Source organism: Ziziphus jujuba, chromosome 2 (assembly GCF_031755915.1).
Source record: "Ziziphus jujuba cultivar Dongzao chromosome 2, ASM3175591v1".
Classification (NCBI taxonomy): Eukaryota; Viridiplantae; Streptophyta; class Magnoliopsida; order Rosales; family Rhamnaceae; genus Ziziphus; species Ziziphus jujuba.
In genome coordinates, this window is record NC_083380.1 from 13,615,552 (window position 1) to 13,633,830 (window position 18,279).

An 18,279-nucleotide genomic window follows, 5' to 3' on the forward strand; every position below is an offset into this window, starting at 1 on the left:
CAACTTTTTTGGAGATTAAGAACTTGTTGAAATGCTAGTAGTGGCAGATATAAACCAAGTGAAGTGGTGAACTACATTGACATGGCCATATCCTATTAGACCTTGGAGAAATTTCAGGGCATCCAAAAATTTGGAGCAAACCTTTCCTTTTAACACATTTTGTTGGCGCCTTTGGCCTAACTTGAACCCTTTCCTAACAGTGTAAGAATTTCAACCCGACTACGGTGCTCAAAACGCCTCCAAAGATCTTTTGATTATCAGTTGTTTTTCCTTGTATTTACAAGAGACAGTAATTCGCATTACCATCAGCTCTGTCTGTCTGTGCATTGTTGTAAAAGTAACAGTGATTTAGGAAAGTGAAAAAAAAAAAAAAAATTCAATTTTGCTGCCACAGATCTTCTTGCCCTTTGCTTAAGAATCCTCATACAAATTGATTTGGACCAATTCTCTGAAGATATATACCGTTTCAAATTAAAAATGCTATACATGTTTGTATAAGATACTTGTGGGGGGGGGGGGGGTTGCTTTTACAACATTGGTCAGAGTCAAAACCAACAGTACGTGTTTGGCAGTTAGAAAAAACTACTACACCCCAACTGCCAAACTAAGAACAATTAAAATAATATGTCCGCTTTACCAACAGACTTGTTTTTCTGTTTTTGATTATCAAAAGCAGGACTTTATGACCTACCAGTGTTGAAAATACCACAAAAGAGTCTTTAAAATGGCGAGGACTCTGTCAACTGCAGAGGATGAATATGGCATAACTAGCCATTTCTTCAGCTTAATTTGTTCACCTTTCACAATCATATATATGTGGAAGCTATTGTTGTGCAGAAATGCTAGCTCCCTTAGTGGATTGTGGAACACCCTTATGTGTAGGATTCACAGCCCTTCTTGTTTTTGTTGTATTCCATCAAACTAGCGCAACGCGAAATATATAGATCACTAATGTTTTTCTTCCTGTGGCAATATCCACAACATAACCTACCCCTTCCGACTTTAAAGTGATCCAGACCACTGTGGTGATCTAAGGTACAATCTTTCTTGCAAAAACAACCTTACTGTGTTATATTCTGTAAGATACTATGTACAGTCAATAAATTACACTAACTACACTACCCGACTTGTGGATCCCAATATCCAGAAGGAAAATTGCTTTTCCATTCCTTACTATCTTCTGGCCGTCTACAGTTTCAGTGACTTCAATAGTCTGTATTATTACATGCAAACTGATTCAGAGAGAAAGACAAGGGTCCTTCCTATTACACTGCCCATATTTTTCTGACTGTGAAAAAGCCAGTGAAATCTTCTGGTTATATAGTTACTGCTCCTTGTATATTTACCTTCAGCTCCTCTGCTTTGTTCCAATCGACATGCTATTCTTATGTTAATGTTGGCGGGCTAAGTGCTTCGATTTGGACGCCCCATGTCGTATAGACCAAATGACATTCACAACGTGGAAGGGAAAGATTAACATAAACAGTACCTACATGGGCATCGACAATTATGTAGGTTTTGGGTTTGAGCTTTCAGGGCTGTGGCATTTCTTGAAAGCTGAGGCTGAAGATGTTTGAGTTTTTTTTTCTTTTTCTTTTTTCTTTTCTTTTTCTGTAAATGGTCTTCTGATAGGATTCTAGAATAGAAGATTAGGCATTATCTTCTCAGCTTCTCATGCTTAATTTAAATAATTCTCAGTTTTGAGCAATTCATGAGTCTAAGTAAGCTGATGTTATCATCATCTTGAATGGTATGGAGATGATTCAAGACTATTAGAGGTAAGGATTCTCTCGTATCTTCTAAGGTTCCCATTCTTTAATCAATATTCATATTACTAGCTAGGTAAAATTTCTGTTTACCAGATTGGACTTTTTTTTTTTTTTGGCCAAAATCTATTTTCCAATATTGGGTTTTTGCAATGGCCTGGTAATCTGCTTCAAGAAACAAAATGTCATGAAGAATATCGAAATCTCCTCATGGAAGTCATAACTTCACAACAGGTAAGGATGAAAATTATCATTGCAGATAGATAAGCTAGCCTGGGTACTGAAGTTTTCACTCTAGGATCAACAAGCTCATCATCATGCATGGAAAACCAATTAGCAATAAACTTCCCGATGATGCTTGTCCTCTAATTAATATCGTGAAGCGATGTGTTTCTTAATGGAATGGAGTTGTTCATTGGCTCAACTGGTACCAGCCCTCATGCTTGTGTCTTCTACTTGAAAATTGTCATTTAGTTGTCTTGTAGACACCAATACGTAATTATATAGAAAAGCTAATTAATCACCATAAAGGCCATCAAATGACACGCTAATGTATCCGTTAATGTCGGAAAACTTAAAAGGAAATGAAACTATAATAATTGGTACGTGAAATATATATAGTAAACAATATTTCATTAATTTCACTGTGAAAATAAAAATTAGATAAAACCCAAAAAAAAAAAAGAGGAATTTAACCTTTTTAATCTCTAATTTCCTAACCTAAATAATCTATCACCCTTTTGATTCCTAAAATCTCCATTTAACAAGGAAAACAACAGGAGAAAAATAATAATTAAAACAAAACAATTTTACTCCCAAAAAAAAAAAAAAAAAAAAAAAACCCCAAAAAGTAATTAACAATGTGGAGGAAAATGAAAAATTAAAACAAGTCACGTTCAAAATCACTTTATTATTGTTTTCATTCGAATCCATCCCTATAATATAATATATCGAGTCAAATCCATCTCTATTTAAGTATTTATCATTGTTTTCATTTGACAATAAATATCACTCTTCATTTTCTTAAATTCTTTGTAGATAATCTGTATTTGATGTATAACCCAGTGGTTCTAGCTACTAAGATTAGCAGCAACATCCAAAAACTTTGCCACTGAAACTCTTAATGACCACACACAACTAGGTCCTTGTGAGAAAGGGAAGGGGTTATCAAAGATAGTTTTTGTCGTTTCTCAAAAGCCAGATAATTCAACATGGAGGAAAAAATAAAAATAAAAACATAAGTTAATAGCTTGTGTATTCAGATAAAAATAAAAATAAAAACCAGTAGAAAAATACATACTTTGCATTCAAATTTAACCCCCTCCTAATTCAACATAATAATAATAATAATAATAATAATAACACAAGTTAATAGCTTTCAACAGGGAGTGAACAAATGGGGCAAGAGATATCCAAATATAAGCTTCACCTAACTCTCGATCCATTAATAACAAGCTTATTATGAAGAGAAAATCCAACTACAAAAATTAAATTTTGAAAAATATGAAGCTTCTTTAAATAATCCAATACTATCTAATATAGTTTTTTTTTTTTTTCCGACAAACAATGAATCCATTTTTTTAAAATAATAGTATTTTTTATTATTATTATTATTATCACTTAGCTAGCTCTATTTATCAACATTTTAAAATTAAAAACCTACGAAAAATAAATTCATAACATTTTTTGTTTCTTTTTATGAGAATAAATTCATAACATTATGTCACATTATCGTGTGTCACTAATAAACACCATTTTTTAAATGTGCAAAAGCTACAAAAGCAAACTTGGACTCACAGTCCAATACCATCTATCTACTTACGCAGACATGCAAGCACAAAAATGTTCATCAGAAGTGTACTGTCAGCGAAGAAATCAAACACTCACAAATCCATATCCAATTCCATTCCTATTGCTTTCCTCTTCACAGACACTGTTCCTCATCCATCCAAAGAACAACCACAGCGAAACCCAATACACGAAATCAATGACCCAGTTGAACAAGAACAACAAGTGAGCATAGCCGACAGGTCGTACTGGACCAAAAAGATTCACACCCTCTGCGCCAAAGACCGGAACGTCGACGAAGCACTCCGTCTTCTCGACCGCCTCTGCCTCCGCGGCTACATTCCTGACTCTCTCAACCTCAGTAGCATAATCCACGCGCTTTGCGGCTCCAATCGCTTCGTCGAAGCCCATCGCCGATTGCTCCTCTCTGTTTCTTCTCGTCACTGTGTCCCCGACGAGCGCACATGCAATGTGCTCATCGCTCGACTGCTTGATTCTCGAAACCCAGATGCCACATTGAATGTTGTTCGCCGTTTGATATATGTTAAGCATGGATTCGTACCCTCTTTGATTAATTACAACCGTCTGATCGATCAGCTTTGCTCGTTTTCGCGACCCGACGAAGCTCATAGCTTGCTTTTTGATATGCAGTGTAGAGGGCATTTTCCGAACACGGTTTCTTATACTACTTTGATTAAAGGGTATTGTAAAATTGGTGACGTGGGTTGTGCCCAGAAGGTGTTAGACGAAATGGGTGAGAGAGGAGTAGTTCCAAATTCTCTTACTTACAGTGTCTTGATTCGTGGGGTTATTAGAAAGCGGGACATAGAACGTGGGAGGGAATTGATGTGCAAGCTTTGGGAGATAATGAAGTGCGAAGATGACCTCTCTGTGAACAGCGCAGCTTTTACAAATCTTATTGATTCTTTGTGTATTGAAGGGTATTTTCATGAAGTGTTTAGGATTGCAGAAGATATGCCTCAAGGACAGAGTGTCAATGAGGAGTTTGCTTATGGGCAGATGATAGATTCTCTTTGTAAAGTTGGAAAATATCATGGGTCTTCGAGGATTGTTTATATAATGAGGAAAAGAGGCTCAGTTCCAAGCATAGTGTCATATGATTCTATCATACATGGGCTTAGCAAGGAGAGTGGTTGTATGAGGGCTTATCAGCTGTTGGAGGAAGGAGTTGAATTTGGGTTCTTACCCTCCGAGTATACTTACAAAGTTCTAGTGGAAGGTCTTTGCCAGGAATCAGATCTCCACAAGGCAAAGGAAGTTCTTCAATTTATGCTGGAAAAAAAAGGAGTTGACAGAACTAGAATTTATAACATATATCTGAGAGCTCTTTGTCTTATGAATAATGCAACTGAGCTTCTGAACGTACTTGTTTTTATGCTCCAGACCCAGTGTCAACCTGATGTGATCACTCTTAATACGGTTGTCAATGGATTTTGCAAGATGGGGAGAATTGAAGAAGCTTTGAAAGTACTAAATGATATGATGGTAGGAAAGTTTTGTGCCCCTGATGCTGTGACCTTCACTACCATCATTTGTGGTCTATTGCACGTGGGAAGAACCCAAGATGCTCTTTATTTTCTGCATCACGTAATGCTTGAAAAGGGTGTGACACCTGGTGTTGTGACATATAATGCTGTCCTTAGGGGTTTGTTCAAACTTCAACAATCAAATGAAGCAATGGAGATTTTTAATGACATGGTAAGCAATGGTGTTGCATCTGACAGTACTACTTACGCTATCATAATTGATGGATTATGCAAGTGTAATAAAATAGAAGAGGCCAAGAGGTTTTGGGATGATGTCATCTGGCCATCAAAGATTCATGACAATTTCGTTTATGCAGCAGTTCTCAAAGGGCTCTGCTGTTGTGCCAGATTAAATGAAGCCCTTCATTTCCTTTATGAACTGGTAGATTCAGGTGTTTCTCCAAATATTTTCAGCTATAACATTATCATTGACAGTGCTTGCAAATTGGGTTTGAAGAATGAAGCTTATCAAGTTGTAAGAGAGATGAAAAGGAATGGAATTGCCCCAGATGCTGTAACTTGGAGGATTCTTGACAAGTTACATGGTAAAAGAAGTGCTGAGGATTCAACTTTGCAATCCAAAAGTGGGCCAGAGGAGATAGAAATGGAAGAAAATGTGGAAGTGAAGCAAATCTCACCCGAGTGCAATAACAAATAGGAGATGTAATGCCTGTTGGCTGAGAATATCGATCCATGGATTGATTTCATCATGAAGAGCATCGTCTTTTATGAGTATCGGATAAGGAGCTGAAAGTTGCCACAAGGCAATGTACGGTGTGATGCCCTCAAAGATGGGAAAGGTGGCCAAGTGTTTTCTTGGAAGAATCATAACAGACTTTTGTTACAAAAATTGGAGGAAATTTTCAATATTCTTTTAAAATAAGATTATTGATGTGAAAGATTCTATTTATGGAGCTTCTTTCTGTGTTGATTAATTCTGAAAACTGAGATTTGATTAAAGTGCGTTTGTATATAGAAAGATGTAAAAGATTATAATAATGGGCTTCTTAATTTGTTTGGTATATATATGATATTTTATATCTTTAGATTCTGCTATATTGGAGATGAATTAGCAAATTTATCATATTGGAGATGAATTTGCAAAGGTGTTTATGGAGGTTCTACTAAAAATAAAAAATAAAATAAAATAAATTGTTTATAGAGGTGATGTCGGACAAGTAGGGAAGGAAAGAAAACTGAAAATTAGAGGACAATTTTAGGAATCACTCCTAAAAAACCTTAGGCATCACACCTAAGTTTGGTTTGCATCACACAAAATCAAATAAATAACTCTCATAAAAATACTTGTATTATTAATCAACGTCTCAAAGAGCTACAAAACCCTTATTTATAATAAAATCACCTAACAACATTAGGAAATGAAAATAATAAGAAGCCTAGTTAAATAAGGAAACCAACTAATAAGCTTTCCTACAAAATTAAAGAAACTAAAATAATAAGAAGAAACCTAATAAACATAATAATATTAAAATCTTAAAAATCATAAAACCCTAATGATTAAAATTCTATGTAATCTTCATCGTTCTCCATCATTCTCCCCCTCTTAGAGAACGAGACTCCAGCGAGTTTAAAGTTGAAATCATAAAGCAATAATCGAAACTTCAAGAATGATAGCATCGGCAGCATAAGCTCAAACTTGATAAAGAGGACTACATGCCTACCAAATTTAGGGATATTTAAGGTGAACAAAAATCCTTCGTTCAAATGATCTAAGTCCAACTTGACACATTTAGGTTGTATAGGTAATGGTCTAAGCAAGGTGACAAGTTGTGTAGGTAAGAGTTTAGGTAAGATGACAAGTCGTGTAGATAAGGGTGGTTCTAGTAAGGTGACAAGTTGTGTAGGTGTAGGTAAAGGTTCAATTAAGGATTCAGGTTTAAAATCAATAGGTTGTCCTTCTTGAGTAAATGTACCCCCAATTTCCTCATTTGATGCTTCATATACCGCTTCAAAATCCTTTGTAAAATCTGGTCGTTGAAGAACCTGAGCCTCAATCATCTTTTTCTCACTTTCCTGTTCAAATTCTTTATTGGAAAGAATATCCTGCAACTTTTGTGAGTTGTTAGAAACCTTAGTTGGCTTTTCCACCTTATATTTATCCATCTCAGCAAGTGTCATAGGCTTCAACACAACTTTGCTATTATTAAACATGAAAGAGTAAGTGTTTTCTCTTCCACAATGAAATACATCTCTATCATAAAGCCAAGGACAACCAAGAAAATATGTGTTACTTTCATTGGAATCACATCATACCAAATAGAATCACTATAAACTCCAGATGAAAAAGAAATAAGGCAGCGTTGAGTTACAGGAATTGAAGTACTATCAATCTATGCTACCTTGTATGGATGTGGATGTGGTTCAACAAAAATTTTTAATCGCTCTACCATAGATGCCAAAAAGCATTCATGCTATTACCACCATCAATGACAAGATTTTGTGCTTGATTTCCACAACGAACCAACATTTGAAAAATAGATGTGCATTTCCAATCTTCCTTCTCATCATTTACGTCTAACAATAGCAATTAATGAAGCATCTTTCTCATCTTCTTCCAAATCATCTGGATTATAGATGCTGTAGTCGAAGTTCTTTTCATCCTCTTCTTTTTGTTGATCTAATTTTTCTTCATTTTTTCTACCAAGATGTAAATTTTTCTTGGAACATTTGTATGCCATATGACCAGGCTATCCACACTTGAAACTTTTATGGCCCTGTTCTCTAAAATTAGTAGCATCAAAAGTAGATTCCATGGATTTTGTGGGCTACTTAGATGGTTGATCTGATGTAGTTCCAATGCTTTGATTCAATGTTGCAGCAGATCTCTTGAAACTTCCAAGATACTCCTCCAAATCCAAAGAAACTTAGAGAGCCTGCTCCAAACTATAGATTGGTTGTCGCAACAACTCCCTGCTAATGTCAAACCTCAAACTAGATTTAAACCTTGCTAGTGTTTGCCTTGGATCTTCAAGTATTTGGCTTCGAGTCTTCAATTCATCGAACTTTTGCATATATTCTGCAACCGACATATTATTCTGCTTCAAGTTGATTGCTTGCTCACATAATTTGTCATAATAATTGGTAGGCATATATTTTTCCCTAAGCTTAACTTTCATCTCTTGCCAAGTACTAATGAGTGGTAATCCCATTCTCGTCAAGTCTCCTTCATCACCCAACCACCAAATCTTAACAAGGCCTACTAGTTTCATCCTAGCAAATCTCACTTTCCGATCATCATCCATATCGTACCAATGAAAATATTCTCCAATGGAAGAAAGCCAATCAGCAAACTCTGTTGGATTTACCTTACCTTCGAAATCTAGTACTTCAATTTTTACCCTCTTTGTGATGTCATCAAAAGTATTATGATGTTGTTGTGTTGATTGAAACATGTCTTTCACCCAATTAAATGCTTGCTCGGCTATAGGATAGGGTATTGGAGCAGTTGTCTTTGCTGGTTGCTTCTCTTAATCTTTATCACCATTGGCTTCAAAAACCTCTTCTTGTTCATTGTTAATTGAGGAACTATTAGGCTGAAATATTTGTGCTTCAATATTACAAACTTGAGATTGAATATTACTAACTTGAACAATAAGAGACTCCACTTGTTCTACCATACGAATAAATAGTTTTTCAAATTGATTATCAACTATTGTGCCTCTAAAACTCTTTCCAGATCACGTGGTCACGGTTCTTTAAGCCAAAGAAACAATCTGATCGCAGATACTATTCATGTAGAGATACTGTTTACGTGGATACTGTTTACAGGAACCGTTCAAGTGGTCACTGTTTACATGGGTACTGTTCATGCAACGAGGGTTGAATCCGTTCTCTAATTAAAAGTTATAAAACTCTAATTATTAAAATTCTATGTAATCTTCATCGATCTCCATCAAGAGGACAATTGTTGTCAACCAGCTGAGAAAAGGAGAACATGAATGGCAGTATGGCACTTGTTTGTTGTCGACCAGCTAACCTTCTAAAAGAATCATCGGTGGTAAAGCTAGCGAAAAAGTAATTCATCCACAAAAATCAATTCTTGTGCTACGGTTGTATGATTTTAAGATGACACGTACGTCTTTAATATTCTTCTGAAGTACCATAACAGTTCAAGATCAATGTTCATAAAAATCAATGGTCGGCCATTTTCACGTTGGTAAATCACATCTGATTAATTTCTTTATCACAAAACGACAACGGCAGAAACTCAATTGTAAAAGGAGATGGCTTCTACTATATATATATATATATATATATATAAAGAGATGGCTTCTACTATATATATATATATGTATAAAAAGAACACATATTTCAACAAAATGTAGTAGATGATATGTGTGTGTGTGGATCCATAAATCATTGTTATTTGTATTATTGATCAAACTTAGACTCATTTAACATAAACCACTCAAATTTTGATATTATTTTCCGTCCATGAAGTACAAAATGTGATTCACGAAGTTGGTTTTATCATATCTCTCACTTTCCCAATGATATTGTGGTTGAATTGACAAGAGCATTACAATCTGTGAGAACCAAGAAATGGACAGGTGCATGAAATGGGGTCAATGGATGTATAGTTGCAAATATAAGTCTTTCAAATTGAAAAAAAGACTCAAATCAAAACAAACCTGTTTAATTTCCATCCTCAAAAGGAATTCATAAAAATCTAAAAAAAAAAATATATATATATATATATATATATATAGATATATTAAAAAAAATAAAATGTGGTCAGATTGATCCCTTTAGTCACACCCCTCCAAGCCTCTATATGTGTGTGTGTGTATATATATATATGGCAAAAAAAAAAAAAAAAAAAGTTAGCTTTTGCTTCTATTTCTTTTAAAGGTACGTAACTTTGTTTATAATTCAAGGATTGCCAGGTCATGAGTTGTATATAAGTTACATTCTTTTGATATTATATTATAACGACATCTTTATTGATTTCTACTACACTTTAATAAATCTTTTTTTTTATAAATATAATTGGTGCATATTCTTTCACCAAAAATATTGGCGCTTTTTTCTATAATTAAAGTGCTTTTATTTATATGTCTTGTAAAATACTGTACAAAAATATTTTTTATCTTAAAAAAATAATTTTAAACATTTCAAAATCAATTCCGAAAATGGCATTTGTTTCTAGCAAATTATGAAATTAAATTAAATGAATGAAAATATCAAGAAACAAAGAAAAAAAAATAGTTTACAAATTACGAGCTGCATGTTGCTCGAGGAGGAGAGGTGTCCCCTTTGATAAACGTGTTATAATAAAGTTTGAGAAATGATAATCATATATATATTTTTTTTGGGAAGCATTTTATTGGTTTTTTTTTTTTTTTTTTTAAATTATTGATAAGCTTACATGTCCAAGTACGGAAGCAGTTTTGTTTGTTTGTGATTTTCTTTTACACGTCGCTTACTTTCGGTGTCCGAAACGCGTTCAAACCGGATGCGAAAGCTACGGGACGAAAGAAAAAGAAAGGAAGTTTATCTCTGTCACGTTTCGGAAAATAAATCAATACATAAATAATAAATAATATTTTTCAAAAAAATAATAATAATAATAATAAATAATAACTGTACCTGTGCACATGTCACCCACGTGCCTCACTCGGCTACTTGTCGGCTTGGTATTTGTAACGAACTTTAAACCGAGTGGCTCTCCTACATGGTGGTCCCCATCCCAAGTCAAAAACTCCTACCCCCCATTTTTTAGATACCTGTACACGACCACACAATTAATATCTCTGTCCTGTTCCCAAAAATAAATAATAATAAAAAAGATAAATATATCCTATTATTTTTTTAAAATATACATAGATATAAATAGCCGATCAGGCGGTATTTTTTTTTTGTGTCATTTTTTTAAAAAATTTGGTAAAATTTTATATGATAATAACACAATATAAATTTATATGATAATTTATAAATTTGAATCAATGATTTATTATGAGAGTTGTATGGGTGTCATTAATAAAATATAATAAATTAAATAAATTTTAATATGAAACACAATAAATTTATTAAATTCATTAGTGGAGGATATTTAATAATTATATAAATTTTATAATATTAAAAGTATTTAATTTATTATTAAATATGTATTGATTTATTATTTTATAATTTAATTTTTTAAAAATTTAAAAATAAATAAGTTTATTTGCAAATTTTTTTAAAAATATTATTTTATTATATAAAATATAAGTCAATTTTAAATTTTTAAATTTGTACATATTCTTAATGAGTTAATAAATCTAATATTGGATTACAGGCTATTTCAATGAATAATTTGGTTTATTTATTTTCACATGAAAGATTAATTGATCGTGTTTAAATTGATTAAATTTTATACGAACATAACACGAGTACAGTTCAACACTACATATTGTCAAATCTAATTCTATGTGTTTTTGGACATTATCTCACCAATCTTTTGTGACTCTTATTATTTATTTCCTTATGGGGTACAAACTTTAAAAGATTGGTGGTTCTGGGGTTAAAGAATTATAAAATGATCGAAGCATGTTTTGATAATAATTATGTGCGTGTAATATGTGAAAAGTTTTTATAATTATTATGTGCATCTGAAATGTGAAATGCAATTTTTGAAAAACATAGCTGAGTTAATACAAGTATAACGTCTTGGTTTCCATTATACGGAAAAAAAATAAAAAGTTCTATTTTTCCTTTATTATTGGAAGCTATAAACTTTGTGTTTGTTTGTCTTTTTGTTGTTGTATGTTCTTACCAAAAATATACAGGGAATAATGCTAAAATCTTCTAATTTACTTATAAAATTCCATGTACCAATTGTCATTCTAGCGATATTTTAGTGACAATATTACTGTTATCTTCGACATTAATTTTGAATTTGAGTTCCCATATTTTAAATATTTTGAAAATAAAAAAATTAGATACCAAATGATAAAATATTGATATATTGTTGACATGTAATTTGTTATTTTAAACCACCAAAAAAAAAAAAACATTTTATAGACTTTTTTGGTGCTATTCATTGATGACTAGATTGATGTATGATTTTATTAAGAATAAGAGTTTTAAATAACTGTTGAACTATTTATAGATTTTTATGGTGCAAATCATTTATGGCTAGATGTATAAGTTTCTAGTGATAATAAGTTTTTTTATTATTATAATAATACTCCTTTTACATTGATAATAATTTTTCCCTTTAAATGTGACAAAGCTACTACGTTAAACACCCAAAAAAAAAAATCTATTTGGAGAATATTTATAATTCATTTTTTAAAAAATAAATTATTTGATTTTATAATAAAATAAAAGTTATTTTTGGAATTGCCAAATGAAAAATTGTGAGCCACTGTAGTCCATAAAATGTTAAATTATGGGTGGACAGCCGAATATGTTATACAATGTAATTGAACCACTCTTTTCTTTTTTAAGACTAAAAATTATTCAATTTCCCCCCCCAAAAAAAAAAGAAGGAAAAAAAGCTAAAAGTCGTTCAATAAAATTCCATTCATGAATCTCATATCACATTTAATTTTCTTTTGACCTCATTCATTTCAAAACCTACCACCCGGCGTGTTTATCCCAAAAAAAAAAAAAAAAAAAAAAAAAAAAAAAAAAAAAACATCCCGCGTGATACTTTGTACCTTTCATAGACTATAATATTCACTCGCATGCTTTGTATGTGTCTAATAAATATTATATATATATATATATATATCCATAAAAAAAATAATATATATATATACCCATAAAAAGAAATCAGAAACAAATATATATATATATACACACACCAAATTTCCTAAAATTTCCTAAAATTTCCACCAAAAAACTTCCTGAAATTTAAAAATGACCTAAACTAAAAAAGGAAAAAAAATCATAAAAACCCATAGACTAATAAGACCAAAACTAAAAATATTCATTAAAAAATGACCCAATAAAAAATTAGAAACATATATATAAATAGGAAATGACCAAAACTGAAAGATTTTTCTTTTATTTATTTATTAATAATTTAATACTAAAGACCGAATATTTTTCAATTTCTTATCCTTTTCAGAACCGCGTTCGTGTATATATATATATATATATCTACCCCCTAGTTTCCCCCTTTCAATTTTATTAGACAAATCAAAATCAGAAATACAAAAAGCGGAATTAAAGCTTGCAAACAATCAACTATGGCGACGACCTCACCCTCAGAATCTGAAAAACCCAAGTCCTCTGTCAGCATCCAAAACATGGACGAGGTCAAGAAGGTTTTCAACCAGTTCGACGCCAACGGCGACGGCAAGATCTCCATCACCGAGCTCGAAAAAGTCCTCGAAACCCTAGGCTCCGAAGTACCTCAGGAAGAGCTCCACCGCGTCATGGATGACCTCGACACCGACCGCGACGGCTTCATTGGACTCGACGAGTTCGCGGCTTTCTGCCGCTCCGGCACCGAAGACGCCGCTGATTCGGAGCTCCGCGATGCTTTCGATCTCTACGATCGGGACCATAACGGACTCATCTCCTCTGAGGAGCTCCATCTCGTTCTCAATCGCTTAGGGATGAACTGTTCGCCGGAAGATTGCCGACGCATGATCCGATCTGTTGATTCCGACGGCGATGGGAACGTGAATTTCGCCGAGTTTCAGAAGATGATGACCAATAAAGGCTCTAATGGTAACAATGCCTCAGTTTGAGCCGCGGATTACGGAAGAATCAGACGGCGGAGGATGACTTGCGAGGTACACCTATATATATATATATATATAGATATATATATCCCTACATCTCTATATATATATATGGTGTGTGCGTGCGTGTACCACGCGGTGTCGTCTCTTTTGACCTGTCTCTTGTTCGATCTAACCCTCTTTAAGTGTTAGGATTTTTCTTTTAGGAATTTGGTGTTTTCTTGAATAGATTTACGTTTTGCTTCGTCGGTTGTTCATTGCTGTTTCATTGCAATTTGAAAACCAGAAATAACAATTTCTCTGTGTTTGTTTCCGGTGAAAATTTTTCTCCCGGAGAATTATCTAATCTCTAGACTCGCTTTTTTTTTTTTTTTTTTTAAGTTAAAAGAAAAATCATTAGAATAATGATATTGTCGTTTTGAAATTTTCATAAAATAATTGTGAACTAATTACAGTTTAAGGGAATTTTTTTTTTTCTTATATTGTTTAACAGTTTATGGTAAAGTCTGAGTAACAGTTTAAAATATACAGAATTTCTGCGAAATTTTGTAAAAAATTTTGTTTTTTAAACTGTTGAAAAGAAATTTAATTTTTAAATAAAAATGGATATAATTTTTTTTTTAAAATTTTTATAGAAATTTCAATCACTATCTATATTAAATAATCTTATTAAATTCACGGATAAAAAAATTTATAATTTTTATAAAATTTTTGTAATTATAAAATTTTCATAAAAATTTTAAAAATATCTAATTTTTTTTTAATTTTTTTATAATATTATTGCTGTTTGATAAATTTTTTTATCAAATTAATATTATTGATTTTTTTATTTTTCAATTATATTTTAATAATTTAACAAAAAATATTATATTTAATACACAATATCTAAAATTACATTAAATAAATTTTTTTATCATATATTGGAAAAAATTAATATTACATATTATAAATTTATCTATTATTATTTTTTTTAATTAATAAATTTAGTATTTATATAAATATTTTAAAATAAATAAAAATTAAAAAATAGAAAAAAATTAAAATACATATAATAAATATATTTTATTGTAAATGGTTCAAAATAATATTAAATATATATAAATTTAATTTTTAAATATTTATATTGATAATATATTAATAATTATATATAAAATTATTAAAAAAATAATATTATTTAATAATTATAGTATATATTTTATATTTTAAAAATAAAAAAATACAATTTTCGGTCATCAAAAATTTTTTATAATATTAAAATAATATTTATAAAATATAATAATTATTATATATATTTTAATTGACAAATAATTTATTAAATATATAATTTTGTTTATTTTTAATTATTAATGTACTAAATTGATTAAAAAATATATAATATTTTTATAATAATAATTTAATAATTAAATTAATTAAATTTAAATTTTAAAAAAATAATTTATTTTTTAAATTAAATTTTTAATAATTTTTTATAAATTTTTATCGAGATTTTTACACTGTAAACTTTGATATTTTTATTATACCCAAATTTTAAACCTTCGACTGAGAGAGGTAAAGGAAGAATGAAAGGAACATACTATTACTATGAACAAAATAATGGCTAATTTAATTAGCAGATTTTAAGGCGACGACGTTTAAGGTCAACTAAATTAGTTTGAAATGGATGTTAAAAGTTAAAACGGTTAGTGATTGTCGGCGCGATTCATGCCTAAACTTTTGGATTGGGCTTATATGCTTCTGTTTTTTTTTTTTTTTTTGTGGGCTGGGTTTTGCTGGACTCATGACAATTTGTTTAAAAAGAATAATAATAGAAGGCATTTGGTTGGACAACGAAATTAGCGAAGAGGATCTAATTTTCAATCAATTAAAATCAATCTCTAAGATGGACAGCTTTTGGTTAATTTTGGGGAAATTATAAAATGCATGTGATATTTTTCATTGGTCAATCTTTATTATCAATTATTTTAAAGTAGAGACTTTATGCCTAGACTCGCTAAATTTAAGGACTTGATTAATATGGTTTGACTCCTATGAATATAAAAAGACTAAAAGACCAAACTGGAGTATGACAAATAAGGGAAATATTTGGGTAATATTAGCCTTAGTTGCAGTTTCGGTTTACATTTGTTTGCTGGTAGTTGCTGATGCTATGGGAACTCTGCCTGCCCTCGCATGAAATTCTAATCTAGTTTTCCTGAGCTTTGGAATGGCCTCCAGTGTAAGCAAAAATAAAATAATAATAATAATAATAATAATGATGATGATGAAAATTTTGGAAGCTTTTCTCTGTTACGAATGTTCACAAGCTTGACACTCTTGTCCTCTGCATTATTTTATTGGAGGTTTGTTTATCAATTTGAACGTCTAAACTACCAGTCAAAGAGTGTTAGAGATGTTATCTCTTGCTGGGCCTACTTGATATCCTCAACGAACCTTTTAGTCGAGTGGCTTTTTTTATATTTCTGTCAGAACCTTCTTGTACATATTCAGCTCCATAGCTCATAACTTCTGGGCCAGTCCCAGAAACTACTACTTCACCTGTTCAAGAACACCTTTAGGATAAGATCATGGGCTGGTTTCGCTTCATTCTGTTATATATATGATTTTAATATGTTGGTAAGCTATTGATGTAGAAAGATAAAAATTGTAACTTATCTAATGAAATTTTTTAATTTTTTTTTAATTCATTAATTAAAATGTGACTTATAGGTTCATATATATATATATTTTTTTAATTATATTATATGGTTACTAGCTTGTATTGGGAATATGTTCTTGCATATCATAAACTATCATATGGTAACCCATGTTAGAAGGGAAAATATTTTAAACAATTGAAGCTCTCTCTGCACCATGATCATGTCAGAACCATTCTCTTCTTTGGGCAACAACATTATATGTTTACTGGTTACAGCAGAGAAAAAAAAAAGAAAAAACTATCATAAACATGATTGAAGATGTCCTTCAAATGGGGTCTGACGAGCACATGGATGTTGGTAGATAAATTTATTGTTTCCATCCCTTATCTGATTAATCTAATGCATGCGAAGTACTATTTAAATTTTTCCTAACTTCTGAGTGGTAGTTTCCAGCTCTGTGAGCAATCATTCTGAGCTTGCACACTGTAAAAGATACTTTGCTCGAGTAGAATTTTGAATAGAGAATTGATTTGTGATAGTTCTTGGTTTGGAGCAATTTTAAAAGAGATCAATAGACTTACAAACTGGAGAATCAATGTCTACAGCAATTTAACAAGAAAAAAAAAAATGAAAATAGAAAGAGTTGATTGAAAAACTTCCTTAAAGACCTTGTAATCATCAATAGTACTTTCACAGAAAATAAAAAATATTTCAAACAAGATTTTGTCGTAGTTTTGTTTAAAGTAAAATTGCTGTGAATCACCCATGGTGATCATCAACCCCGTGATGTAGCAGAGTGCATTTGTTGTTTTGCAAAGATAGATTTTTAATTCAAAATAATAATAAAAAAATAATTAAAACCCAATTAATAACCTTAATATAACCGACCACAGTAAGTGATGAATAATAATTTGCCTTAAAAAAATTCATGAATCACGAGATGCTAATTTCAAAATATAATCCATAACCTATTTCCTTTTTTTTTTTTTTGGTGACATCGTGCTCAATTCCTTCTTCCACGGTAATTGATCAAATACTTTGCTTGACTTTTATAATTTTTGGACACGCAAGAGACCTTTTACTTTTAACCTTTTACCTTTTTTGTTTTTCAATTAATAATTTAATCTAATGAATTATCTTTTGATAATAATTTAAAACCCGTTCAAACACAAATGATTTATTAGAAATTTGATGGTAGCATTTCTCTTATCTTTTCATAAAAGATCATCCTAAAAGCACTTCCTTTGCATTCGTCAACCGTCAACTGCTTTCATGCCCACTGCTTAGGGGATGTATTCAATTTCGAATTTAAAGTATTTTAAAAATCTTTTAAAGTTTTGAAGTATTTGATTTAGATTTTAAGAGAATTCATACAAGTCTAATGATATTTAATTCAGATTTTGATGGATTTTATAAAAGTCTATTAAAATCTAGATGTATTCAATTAGGATTTTATAAAATTCGATTTTATAAAATTCTTTTAAAATCTGGTGGTATTCAAAAAGTCATTGATTTTAAAATATTTTAAAAAATAATGGATTTTAATGAATTTGAATATGAAATCCAACTTTAAATCCAAAGATTTCATTGGATTCTTATAAAATATTTATGGAGTCTGTGGAATTTCATAACAATTCATCAAATCTTTTAAAGTCTATAATTCATTTTAAATCCATCAAATTCTAAATTGAATATATCCTTCTTAAAGTTAAATTAATAACGGTGACAAAAGCACCAAGTTATTGATTAAATAATGCGGAAAACATGATCTGTTATTAGTTTATTAGTTAAAATTAATTTATCTAAAGATAAATAAATCTTAAATGGATAAATGAAATTAAAT

General features: G+C 31.0%; 2 protein-coding genes across 2 annotated transcripts; both read left to right on the plus strand.

Moving 5' to 3' along the window:
• Positions 1-3,505: 3,505 nt before the first annotated feature.
• LOC107434123 (pentatricopeptide repeat-containing protein At3g18020) lies at positions 3,506-6,147 on the plus strand. Its single transcript, XM_016045542.4, has one exon. It carries the CDS (start codon positions 3,609-3,611, stop codon positions 5,757-5,759), a length of 2,151 nt encoding a protein of 716 aa, XP_015901028.3. The 5' UTR covers positions 3,506-3,608; the 3' UTR covers positions 5,760-6,147.
• Positions 6,148-13,207: 7,060 nt separating this feature from the next.
• LOC107434111 (probable calcium-binding protein CML27) lies at positions 13,208-14,146 on the plus strand. Its single transcript, XM_016045524.4, has one exon. The coding sequence runs from the start codon at positions 13,300-13,302 to the stop codon at positions 13,804-13,806; it is 507 nt and encodes a 168-aa protein (XP_015901010.1). The 5' UTR covers positions 13,208-13,299; the 3' UTR covers positions 13,807-14,146.
• Positions 14,147-18,279: the final 4,133 nt, after the last annotated feature.

Excerpts from the sequence above, each read along its gene's own strand:
- LOC107434123 (XM_016045542.4), top strand. The coding sequence starts at position 3,609 with ATGTTCATCAGAAGTGTACTGTCAGCGAAGAAATCAAACACTCACAAA.
- LOC107434111 (XM_016045524.4), top strand. The coding sequence starts at position 13,300 with ATGGCGACGACCTCACCCTCAGAATCTGAAAAACCCAAGTCCTCTGTC.